This window comes from Penicillium cosmopolitanum (genome assembly GCF_028827165.1).
Source record: "Penicillium cosmopolitanum strain IBT 29677 chromosome Unknown utg000012l:1.0-3308103.0:1.0-3310761.0, whole genome shotgun sequence".
In the NCBI taxonomy this organism is placed as follows: Eukaryota; Fungi; Ascomycota; class Eurotiomycetes; order Eurotiales; family Aspergillaceae; genus Penicillium; species Penicillium cosmopolitanum.
In genome coordinates, this window is record NW_026622682.1 from 2,967,239 (window position 1) to 2,978,507 (window position 11,269).

General features: G+C 50.0%; 7 protein-coding genes across 7 annotated transcripts; 5 read left to right on the forward strand and 2 right to left on the reverse strand.

Moving 5' to 3' along the window:
• Positions 1-24: 24 nt before the first annotated feature.
• Positions 25-784, forward strand: N7509_013865 (NudC domain-containing protein; the record flags this gene model as incomplete). The annotated part of the gene is made up of 3 exons (XM_056638502.1): positions 25-261; positions 348-669; positions 753-784. 3 exons carry the CDS (start codon positions 25-27, stop codon positions 782-784), a joined length of 591 nt encoding a protein of 196 aa, XP_056482009.1.
• A 574-nt stretch (positions 785-1,358) lies between these two features.
• On the forward strand, positions 1,359-2,937 carry N7509_013866 (Zn(II)2Cys6 transcription factor domain-containing protein; the record flags this gene model as incomplete). The annotated part of the gene is made up of 3 exons (XM_056638503.1): positions 1,359-1,553; positions 1,652-2,011; positions 2,095-2,937. The coding sequence occupies 3 exons, from the start codon at positions 1,359-1,361 to the stop codon at positions 2,935-2,937; spliced, it is 1,398 nt and encodes a 465-aa protein (XP_056482010.1).
• A 210-nt stretch (positions 2,938-3,147) lies between these two features.
• Positions 3,148-3,955, reverse strand: N7509_013867 (O-methyltransferase; the record flags this gene model as incomplete). The annotated part of the gene is made up of 2 exons (XM_056638504.1): positions 3,148-3,177; positions 3,245-3,955. 2 exons carry the CDS (start codon positions 3,953-3,955, stop codon positions 3,148-3,150), a joined length of 741 nt encoding a protein of 246 aa, XP_056482011.1.
• An 896-nt stretch (positions 3,956-4,851) lies between these two features.
• Positions 4,852-5,337, forward strand: N7509_013868 (uncharacterized protein; the record flags this gene model as incomplete). The annotated part of the gene is made up of 1 exon (XM_056638505.1): positions 4,852-5,337. The coding sequence occupies one exon, from the start codon at positions 4,852-4,854 to the stop codon at positions 5,335-5,337; it is 486 nt and encodes a 161-aa protein (XP_056482012.1).
• Positions 5,338-6,406: 1,069 nt separating this feature from the next.
• On the forward strand, positions 6,407-7,456 carry N7509_013869 (tRNA(Thr) (cytosine(32)-N(3))-methyltransferase; the record flags this gene model as incomplete). Its single annotated transcript, XM_056638506.1, has 1 exon — positions 6,407-7,456. One exon carries the CDS (start codon positions 6,407-6,409, stop codon positions 7,454-7,456), a length of 1,050 nt encoding a protein of 349 aa, XP_056482013.1.
• An 853-nt stretch (positions 7,457-8,309) lies between these two features.
• On the reverse strand, positions 8,310-9,928 carry N7509_013870 (hemolysin III family protein; the record flags this gene model as incomplete). Its single annotated transcript, XM_056638507.1, has 2 exons — positions 8,310-9,635; positions 9,752-9,928. 2 exons carry the CDS (start codon positions 9,926-9,928, stop codon positions 8,310-8,312), a joined length of 1,503 nt encoding a protein of 500 aa, XP_056482014.1.
• Positions 9,929-10,440: 512 nt separating this feature from the next.
• On the forward strand, positions 10,441-11,220 carry N7509_013871 (uncharacterized protein; the record flags this gene model as incomplete). The annotated part of the gene is made up of 3 exons (XM_056638508.1): positions 10,441-10,796; positions 10,867-11,110; positions 11,179-11,220. The coding sequence occupies 3 exons, from the start codon at positions 10,441-10,443 to the stop codon at positions 11,218-11,220; spliced, it is 642 nt and encodes a 213-aa protein (XP_056482015.1).
• Between the last annotated feature and the right edge of the window lie 49 nt (positions 11,221-11,269).

Consider the following 11,269-nt stretch of genomic DNA (forward strand, 5'->3'; position numbering starts at 1 on the left):
CACCACACCACACACACCACAACCATGGCCGACCAGGACCCTTCACCCACAGACATCGCTCAGCGCGACATCGAGGAGAAAGAGCGCAAGGCTCGTGAAATCGCTGAACAGTCTCAGCTCCCCTACAAGTGGACGCAAACCATCCGCGATGTCGACGTGTCCGCCCCAATCCCCGCCAACATCAAGGGTCGTGACATGGAGGTCGTTCTGACCAAGAACAAGCTCAAGGTCGCTATCAAGGGCCAAGCGCCTATTATTGAGGTACTGTTCTAGTTATACCAGCTGTCACTACGGCTGAGCTACCCAACGGCAATGCCAAGTCAATGCTAACGCTCTGCCATCTGCAGGGCGACTTCCCCCACTCTATCCTCGTCGACGAATCTTCCTGGACCCTCGAGACAACCCCTACCCCGCCTGGCAAAGAAGTCAACATTCATCTTGACAAAGTCAACAAGGTCGAGTGGTGGCCCCACGTTGTGACGGGTGCGCCCAAGATCGATGTCACCAAGATTCAGCCCGAGAACTCCAGTCTCAGCGACTTGGACGGTGAGACGCGTGCCATGGTTGAGAAGATGATGTACGACCAACGACAAAAGGAATCGGGTGGCATGACTAGCGACGAGCAGCGCAAAGCGGACCTGTTGAAGAAGTTCCAGGCTGACCATCCCGGTGAGTTATGAGTTATGAGTTACGAGTTATCGACAGGAGATCGATCGTATTGAGGAACTCATTGCTAACTCATGAGACTACAGAAATGGATTTCTCCAACGCGAAAATGGGCTAGGAACTGTATTGAAGTATAAGTATCAATGACTGCATCATACGAAATAACGAGAATGACATAGAATCTTGATCACTACTCTCCCTTTAGCCATCACTACATATTACATACTATACTATCATACTATTTCTATTTTTATTCCCATTTCCACTTCCACTCCCACTTCCATTTCCACACTTTTGCTGAATACGAGGTCGGGTCTGTTTTTGGTCTAGCGTGCCCGTGACTCGACGAGGCGAACGGCGACGGCGAAAGGCGCTGCGTCTTCTCCGCTGTTTCTCTCTTCTTTCGATCTTCTTTAGACCAATGGATTGCATCGCCTTATTCCCGGAATCTACTAGTATTTCTCGGATGAACGCCTGGTCCCCACTCGTTCGCCCCGAGTCACCGGGCGCACCCGTACTGGGCACCACTGCCGGCGTCTGATATAGATCAACATCGGATAGTATCATATCGCTTATAAGGTTACCATCTTCAGCCCCAATTCAACCCAACCATCCCAACCGGCTCTCACGGCATATTCCCACGATCCCGCACCGGTCTAGATCGTTCTGACTCATTTACCGAACCCTCCAAAATGCGCCACACGCAGTCCGACTCATCGGGCCCCATGCAAGGGCATCGGAGCGTGTTCCGGGTGCCCAACTACAAACCTCAACCAACCGCCTCGGATGAACCATCTGACGGCCTAGCTGAACCAGTCTATCATTCCCGTCGGACGCACCGCAAGTCCCGCGCCGGCTGTGCTGCCTGCAAGCAGCGCCGAGTTAAGGTATTGGAAATATATTCCTACCCTATCCGAGTTCTTACCCTATCCCCGCGTCGATCTACCTGACTCGTGGGGCGTCCATTGATTCTCGACTCTCCTAGTGTGATGAAACAAAGCCCCACTGTCTCCGCTGCCAAAAGCATGGCGTCGAGTGTAACTACTCGGCACCAGCTCGGAGCCGACCAGCCAAACACATCATCAATCGGTTCCTCGAATCTCGGCCTGACCTGCTTTCCGTAGAGTCTCTGGCGTCCTCGATGTCCCTATTAGTGGTGGCGGAAAAGTTAGGTGAACTACTACGGCCAGATTTTTTATCCTCCAGCCCAGATTCGTCCTCCTCGCCGCCTCCTGCTCGAGCGCTGGAAGCCTTACATCACTTTCACCATGTTACCGTCGCGAGCGGCCAAGCGAACTCAGAGCTTGGCGTGATGATGGGTAAAGTGGCCCAGCTTGCATTTGAGGTAAGATGAGAATTATGCCACGTCCAAGAGCCGGCAAAACTACTTCCTAGATCGATAGCTAAACCTATTCGCACTCTTCATAGTCCCCGTTATTGATGCACAGTCTGATTGGCGTGGCTACGAGTCACCTCTGCGGTGTTTTGCCGAACAATAGCTCCTACCGCGTTGCGGAATCGTACCATTGGCAACAAGCTATTCAAAAGTACACAAAGGAAGTATCATCCGGACTAACGGCGAAGAACATGGACCCGTTATACTCCGCCTGCATCATGATCACAATTCACAGCTTCGCCATCGAAGAATTCAATCCTCGCTCTTCGTTCGTTTTCTCGGATGATCCCGCGGACCTGAACTGGCTGCGTCTGCAAGGGGGACTGCGCTACCTGCTTGAACGCACGAGTCAGTGGATGCCGGATAGTATGTGGTGGGCATACTTCATGCACTCGCACGACGACCAGAATCTCAATTATGAAGATGACCGGCCTGGCCGCGTTGATCTAGACCCGGATTTTGCAGATCTCTGTCATATCAATGAGGATTCTACCGTGGAGAATAATGCGTATCTCTGGCCGCTGCGGATGCTGACCAATTTACTTGCTCTTGAGCGTACTAAGCATAATTATCAGAAATATTATAATTGGATGGGGAGGTTGGAGCCTGAGTATTATGATTGTTTGTTGAGAAAGGAGCCGCCTGCGCTCGTGCTTTTGGCTTGGTGGCTTGCGCTCATGACTGTTGCTGAGGAGTGGTGGATTGAGACCCGCATTCGTTCGGAGTGTACTGCTATCTGCATGAAATTGGAAGATAGTTGGGATCCCGTTTTGTTACGATTGTTGGAGTTTCCGGCCGATTCTTGTGGGTATCTTCTGCGGCATGTGCAAGAGCGGAATGTTGAAGAAATATTGGAGAATCCGCTGTTGGCATAAAGCATTATTTCAGTTGCCGTGATTTATTGATGAGATGATGCCAGTGGTTTATGAAATTGTTAGATACCCAAGATTACTAAACTATAGTAACACTGCATTGGAAAAGGCATTGGATTATTCTGGCTTCAAGTTCAAGTTCATATATTGTATTTCTAACCATATGACCATAGGGCTGCTCTTTAAGAGCCCTGGAGTCTAGTTCACTCCCGATCACTTGATTCTAGAAAGTTCAAGTTCATCCTATAATTAAGTATCAGTAAAATGCACAATAAAATACCATGATGCCACTGCAGTGATTGAAACTCACCTCCAATTCCCCCGGAATAATCAACCCCTTAATAGCCCAACTGTCCACCTTGGGATATCCGCGCATAAACTCACGATACTGCGGCGCACCAGGTCGGAGGATATTATCCGCCACGACCAAAGCACCAGACCGCAGAAGACCCAAGCTCTCGCAGACCTGAAAATCAGAAACATAAAGATCTTCAACATGATCCAAAAACAGCAGGTCGACATGATTGAGCACACCCTCAGAATGAAGCTTTCGCAACGAATCCGCCGCTGATCCCACAACGACCGTGACAATATCACTCAATCCAGCTAGATCAATGAGATTTCTCGCAATATCCGCAATGGCAGGATCAAATTCCAGACTGAGGAGTTTCACATTTTGGCCTGGCTTGCTAGTCTGACGCATAGCGTGGCCGAAACAGATGGCAGAGTATCCGATATACCCGCCCAACTCAACGAAAACAGATGGTTGCTCTTTAGCAATGATATCACAGAGTTTAACTGCTTTGTCACTGCCAATGTTTATGAGAAAATCCTGCTGCGCGGCGAACTCGTCTATGACGGCTAAAATGGCGGGTGGTGAGTTGCGGAGTTGAGGGAGAGAGGGGTGGTTGTAGATGTATTTGAGGAGGGCGGCTTCACGACCATCGTGGGATTCGGTGTAGTCCCCGTTAGCGAATTTGGCGAGAGAGGGATATTTGGCAATGAGGTCTGGAGAGAACATGTTCAAGGTGATTTTTGTTTTCAAGAATTCCAAGGTTTGCAAGGGTGTTGTGTGAAGGAGGGAGAGTATAGTTCGGCTTAAATAGTGTGGGGCGAGCCACGCGGGCTAACTTATGACCGGTTCGAGTTGTCTTACTACGGTAGTATGTACTTCAAGCATAGTTAATAGGGTGCAAAGACTAAGTTAATGCAAACAAGTTGTTTGCACGTAGTGTTGTCCCAGGACTCTCATACTTGTAGAAATCCGTGATCGGACTCTGTCGGACTTCCGTCTCATTCTTATACAGTACGCTATCTGGATGAAGGATCTTAGAGACCAACTATTTCCAGCACCCTGCCCATGCAGTGTACTATATACTATATCTCTGAAATAATCCTTAGCCATTACTAGTATACTAAATATACAATATACAATTTGAGAGAAAGCAAGACTGCTAGATATTCCTCTGTTATCACGGTCATTCCAGCTGACTCATCCATACTCTCCAGCCAATGAGAAGACGTGGGGAATTTGGATGCCTGCGGCTGATTCCCTCCCCTCTTCCTCTTCTTCTTCCTCTTCCTCCTCCACTTGCTGTTCCTCTCTTTCTTTCCTCTTCTCTTCATACTCTCCGAATATCCAAATATTCAGAGCCTGTGACCTAAGGCTCTCTTTGAGTCACTGCTCCTCTACTATCTGGTAGAAAAGGCGGTTTTATCTTCTCAATTTCGATAGGGTCCTCGCGCATTATCCCGCTCTTATCGGAAATGCTCTAGCCCGAGACTCATTGCAACGCATTTCTTGGGGCATTTCTTTCTTCTTTCTGCCTTCTGAATTTACATTGTGTCCGACGTATTTATTATACTATCTCCCCAATAAACACAGGAGAAAAAGCAGGAGAAGGAAAAATCCCCGCCATGTCGTTCTTAGCCAACCTATGCGGTTGCTTCACTCGCAGCGACACAACTCCACGACCCTCCAACCCGGAAATGCAAAGCCGGGCTCCCACCCACTTGCGCAATGGAGTTCAAACTGGCCAGTTTACTCTCTCTGACGAAGGTCACTTCATCCGAACAGATCATGGTTATGGTCATGCCCATGGGCACGGCCCTCCGGCTGACTCGGAGGTTGGGGGCTATGCCACCGTGGTCCCACTGCCACAATACACTCCCCGCCCCATGAGTGTAAACGAGAAGACCTTGGAGTCTCATCTCCGGGATCCTTCCATGTCCTCCAATTCCAATTCCTTCGACCCGGACGAGAAGAATCGTCATCTATACAACGAGGATCTCTCATCCGATGCCTCGTCAATCATCTCGTATCCAAGCAGCTATGGAAATACCTCCACTGCGACACGAGAAACTCCTCCACCTCCGTATTCCCCCGTCAATCGGCACAGCTGACCCGAACTCGATCTGTTTCTCTATACTCTATGTCATCGACGAGGGGGATCACAATCAATCCACCGCCCATGGCGAGATTGAATGGGGCGCGTACTGGACCACCTCCTCCATCAGACGGCGATGACCAATCCATTCGTCGGCACCGCCGGTTATCCTGGGAAAGCCGGTGATAGTCTAAGACTCACTGTCTCCTTCTTCTTTTCCTATCTACCCTTTCTCGACGCTGGTAGTCGATTAATGGAAAACAACCGAATCGTATCGAGTTGTTTGGGGCTACAACTACACCATCATTAATTTTTGCGCTCTGCTTTTCTTTCCTGCTTTTTTTTGGTCCTTCTTATAAGGAATCACTGGCATATGACTCGACGATAAAGAGATTCTTCTAAATCTCGTTACGACCTGGAAGGATGGGATGTATCATGTTTAGGATACTTAATATTGGGCGCTATTTGGATACAAGGTCAACCGGACATATTGGACTACTACGTCAAACTATACCTGCACATACGTTGCATCATAATAAACCGAAAATTTGGAAACTTTGGAAACTTCAAGTTTTATTCATACTTTGGCTACGGATCTATTCTCGCCCACCTGGGCAGCTCTAAGAAGTAAATTCTACCGAGACTGGGTGTTCTCAAGGTTACTTTCGAGTGTTTGGCTTGAGCAGGGCAGTCTCGCATGGTGTGACTACGATACTTCAACTTTTCAGAAGAGAATAATTGCCTCTGCGTATTCCGGGCACCTGTACGATTGAAACACGTTGCATGCCATGGATATGCCTTCGAAAAGAACTCATCTGTTTCTGTTTCTGTCTGTATAGATCCCATTGATGCCTCAGGCAGAAGTATTGTGATAAGATAAGGCTGAGTCATCAGGTACCCCGCCGAATTCTTTTTTCTTTTTTGCCTTTTTATTTTTTACTTTTTTACAATTTGAGATCTGATCTGATCAAATTGGAATCTTCTCCTCTCTTTTTCACCCCACCCACTCGTTTCCAACCTCACCTCCACCATGACAATCGAAAACCCCCAACCCATCGAACAAACCGTCGAAGAAGTGACCCAAAATGTCCAACCCCCCCACCATCGAACCCGCACGCTCCCACGACCCCTCAAACAACATGAAGCGCAGCGACCCTTTCCAATTCGGCTCGCGCTTCCTGGAAAAAGGCGACGATGTCTACGAATTCAACGCATGGGACCACGTCGAACCAGATGACGAATTCAAAGCCTTCGCCGAAGGCCAATACGAGAAGCAGCGCGCGGCCCCGGTCTCGGATTTCGATCAGCGCCGTTTCAACAATGATCCGGCGAAATGGTGGGATCTGTTTTATAAGAATAATACGGACAATTTCTTCAAGGATCGGAAGTGGTTGCAGCAGGAATTTCCGATTTTGGAAGAAGTTACGCGCAAAGATGCGGGAAAGAAGGTCGTGTTGGAAGTTGGTGCTGGTGCTGGGAATACTGCTTTTCCTTTGTTGAGGAATAATGAGAATGAGGGACTTGAATTGCATGCTTGTGATTTCTCAAAGTATGCTGTTAAGGTTATGCGGGAGAGTGATCAGTATGATACTAAGCATATGGTTGCGGATGTTTGGGATGTTTCGGCTCAGCCGAGTGAGGAGCAGGGTGATTCTTTGCCTCCTGGGTTGAGTGAGGGGTCGTGTGATGTGATTGTTCTCATTTTCATTTTCTCGGCTCTCTCGCCGGAGGAGTGGAATCATGCTATTCGCAATCTTTATCGTCTGCTCAAGCCTGGTGGTTGCATCTTGTTCCGTGATTATGGTCGTGGTGACCTTGCCCAGGTCCGCATGAAGAAGAATCGTTATCTGCAAGAGAACTTTTATGTTCGTGGTGATGGTACCCGTGTTTACTTCTTTGATCCGGAACAGTTGACTCAGATGTGGAGTCAGTGGACGCCGGAGGGTGGAATCCAGGTGGATCTTGAGAATCCCAAGCCTGAGTCCAATGGCTGTTTTGAAGTCGTTCATATGGGCGCCGATCGCCGACTCATTGTCAATCGTGCTTCCAAGGTGAAGATGTACCGCTGCTGGCTGCAAGGTAACTTCCGGAAGCTCGGAGGCCCCGTCACCGAAAAGAAGGAGCCCGAGGCTTGAACTTGAAGACGATTGGTGAAATCTCGTCACTGAAGACCCTATATATCGAGCGGGGACTCAATAGATGGTCCGCTACGTCTCGCAACATCCATGCGATCGCCGCATTTGCGACAACTCTCCTGCTTCGCTTGCATTGTCTTGCGCCGGCCATGACACTGTTACTGCCCCTAGGGACTCCGACTAGGATCGGTTGCAGTCGCGAGCTTTAGACATTCCCTGTTGCCCTTGTGGGCCCCAACCCATCGTCGCTACATCCAACACTTTTACAGCGCACCCAAAATTTCATGAGAAACGAAAGAGGCGTTTTAGAATACCATAGACTTTGCATCAATTCATTACGATTGCCGGTATCTGGCTACTACTACTACTCATCTGGAATATGAAAGGAAGTCTGTAGCACTCAAAACAAGTACAATTGTACAGCAAGCAAGTCCAAGTCAAGCTGTAACCGAGAATAAGTCTGAAAGCGCAAGTGATGCGACGCAAGTAGATACAAGAAACGCAAAATGTGCAAGATCCCACCTCTAATATAAGCAAGGGCGAGGTGACCTCGGCGGGAGGGATCAGTCTTTGAAGAATACCAACTTCCTCAAGACAATTCAATAGACAATGAAACAAGTAAATGACTCCAGCCCATGCGGCAAAAAAGAAAAAAAAGGCCGATCAACTTTTTGACAGTGCAAAAAGTTCTATGAAGAAACTGTATACCACCCGCAGAGATGGTCCAATGTAGTCCGGGTCTTCATATGTAGTTGAGAACTGGGATGATAATTTCCATCTTCATTTATCGTGAAAGCATGTACAGCTGGAAGAGAAACGCCGGTAAAGAGGACAGTGGTGTTGAGCCACTGGATTACGACGTCAGGTTGGGGCATTGATCTTGGGCACGCAGGAAGGCGTTTGAGAAGAGGTCCTGCATGGCGCAATAATGGAAAAGGATTCCGCCCAGCACCGCCAAATGCCAAATGTTGTGGCTGCCACCAACGTAGTCAAAGAAACCGGGCTTCCAGCGCTCGGGAATCTTTGAGGCATAGACCAAGGCGCCGATAAAGTAGACGAGCAGGCTCTTCACAAGTGGAGCATAGAAATAAGCACACCACTCGAAACCACGGGTGTATGAAAGTTGGGCGAGCGGGGTGAATCCAGTGAGAGCTAGAGTGACATAGAAGGCGACACGGGCCCAGGCCATATCGTGGCGGTTGAAGGTCGGGTGCCAGGGAAGGATGATGCCACCAATACCCATGGACATGGTGAGGAGGATATATGTCCAGCGCGAGTAGGGCTCGCAGTAGAAAGCAGTATACTCGGTGGTGACGATCGAGGCGGCCACCAGCAGAGAGATGCCAGTATAATCGACGCAAGCAAATCGCTCCATCAAGGACTGAGAGGCGATGCTGTTCATAGTGTGCCAGACGGTACTGCAGACCAGGCACTTGCATGCAGCAAAGAAGAAGACGGCGGCGATCATGATGTCGGCCTTGGTGCTCAGGTGGAAATTGGTGTGGAGCGGGTAGAAGTAGAAGGCAATCGCCAAAACGATGACGAGACCAATGCCGTGGGACCAAATGTTGAACATTTCATTGGAGAATGTGAAGACGGATGAGACGCACTCCACCTTGGACGTCGTGAAGCGGTATCCTTTCAAGATGTGCGGGTTCACTCGCCAGGGGTCGGGAAGATCCGCATAGGTGATCAGCCGTTGCTCCTGGGCCAGCCGGATCGCCTCATCGACGCTGTCCGCGAGGGCCTGTCGAGCACGGCGCGCACGCTCCATGCCCTCGTCGACGACCTCTCGGGCGTGACCCAGTTTTGTGTCCATGGCTTTCCATCCGTCGTCCAAGGTGCCGTAGATGCCGCGATCCCGCACGGCATGTGCCTTCGACTCGAGTTCCGATAAGAACGACTCCATCAGACGAACACTTGCCTGGGCCTTTTGCTCGAGAGTCTCCTTGGTTGCCAAGGCATCATTGTATCGGTCCTCCAGGGTCTCGACCAGGATCTTGGCACGCTTCTTGCCGCATCCCATCAACTCACCCGAGGCGATGGAACACTGATCTCGCACGGCCTCGAGAGTGGCATAACCGCTTCGCAATCGAGAGTCGATTTGGACCATGTGAGACTTGCGATATTGTTCGATCCAATGCATTCGGCGTTCCAGCTCAGCAAGGAACAGTTCGACCTGGAGTATCATTGGTTAGCAGTCGGCCCCTTACTGGTAGAGGTTACACTTGTTCGCACTGGTTGCAGTGATCACACTGGCCCAGCCGGAGCATGACCTTGGAATCAAGAACTCACCCTGATGAATACTGTGTCGGCATCTTGGTAGTCACAGGATAGTCGTCTGGGAGCATGGTAGGAATGTCGGCGGCGTCGGTCTCGAATGAGGGAGGTTTCCTCTGTTGGAGTGGCGGTTGAGAAGGCAACCGCCTCGGAATATGATTCCATAGTCATTGAGGAAGATGAGCAGGCCATCCCGGAGGGAGAGAAGAGAAGGCGAGGTCAGAATGTGAGGAGCGATGTCGGCAAGTCGGCAATGCGGGATTTTGTGTTGAGAAAAGGTGGGCCCGTGGGGAGAGTGAGGGTGGGTGAGAGGGAGGGAGAGGGAGAGGGAGAGGGAGAGGAATAATTAGAGAATCAATATTCCTGGAGTCGTTAAGATAAAGGAGCGACAGGAGGGAGTAATAAATTAAGGGAGAGTAGTAGAATTAATCCCGGGGAGGTGGGAGTGTAACGAGGGGAGTGTAAGGAGTGTAAGTTGCTAAGTTCTTCCCCCAACGAGAAGGAGAACTTCTCTTCTTCACATGCGAGGAGCGGCCCGCCTGATTTGCCTTCAACCACAACCACAACCACCGAGTCACTCTGGTTCTTCCCTTCTCCACTTCTCCAATTACATTGGATTAAACTACCATCTCCTCCCATATCTGATCTCCCTCACGTTCGCCACACACCCACCTTCCTCCACCACCCACTACACCCACCCCGCCATGGCTATCAGCGAGATCATCTCGGAGCCTTCATTGCTACCAGTGCTCACCACCTGTGCCGAGACTCTCGCCCAGTGCCAACAACTCATTACCCAACTCAACCCCGAGACCGCTCCGACCGATCCTACCCAACTACACGACCTCTCATTGGCCGTTTCCAAACAGCAAAAAGTCCTCTTTGCCCTCCTTGCTCAGCTGCGCGGCCAGAACCGGGACGCCGTCTTTCGTGTGCGCGACACTAAGCAAGCCACCGCCGAGGCCCGACAGGAGATCGACCGTCTCCATCTCCAACTGCAGAACTTGTACTACGAGCAGAAGCATCTCACCGGTGAGATCGCTGCCTGCGAAGCCTATGAGTAAGTATGCCGAGCAGCACATACAGTACACCTACATGTACATGGCTAATGCGATGCTCCCTTTGTGCAGTCACAAATATCTGTCACTGCCACTCATCCCCGTCGAGGAATTCCTACAACTGCACCCAGAACATCAAGAGACCAACGAACATGAATTAATGATCGCCCGGATCAACCATGAGCACTCGGAGCGAGAGAAACTCGAACAGGCGCGCCAGGAACTGCTCAAGCGCAAGCAGGCCCTGATCGCCGAGAACAAGAAGCGGAAGGATGACCTGGCCAATTTGGATAAGGATCTCGAGAGATTTATCGATGTGCGTATTCTTATTGTCCTTGCTGTACAAAGAGGTCCCCTGATTTAACTAATCTTCTTCACCTGCAGGCTGCTAAACCGATTCAAAAGATATTTGAGAAGGAATACTAAAGTCTCAAGTCCCCGTACAAATCGGACTGGTCGATCGACCGCTACATTT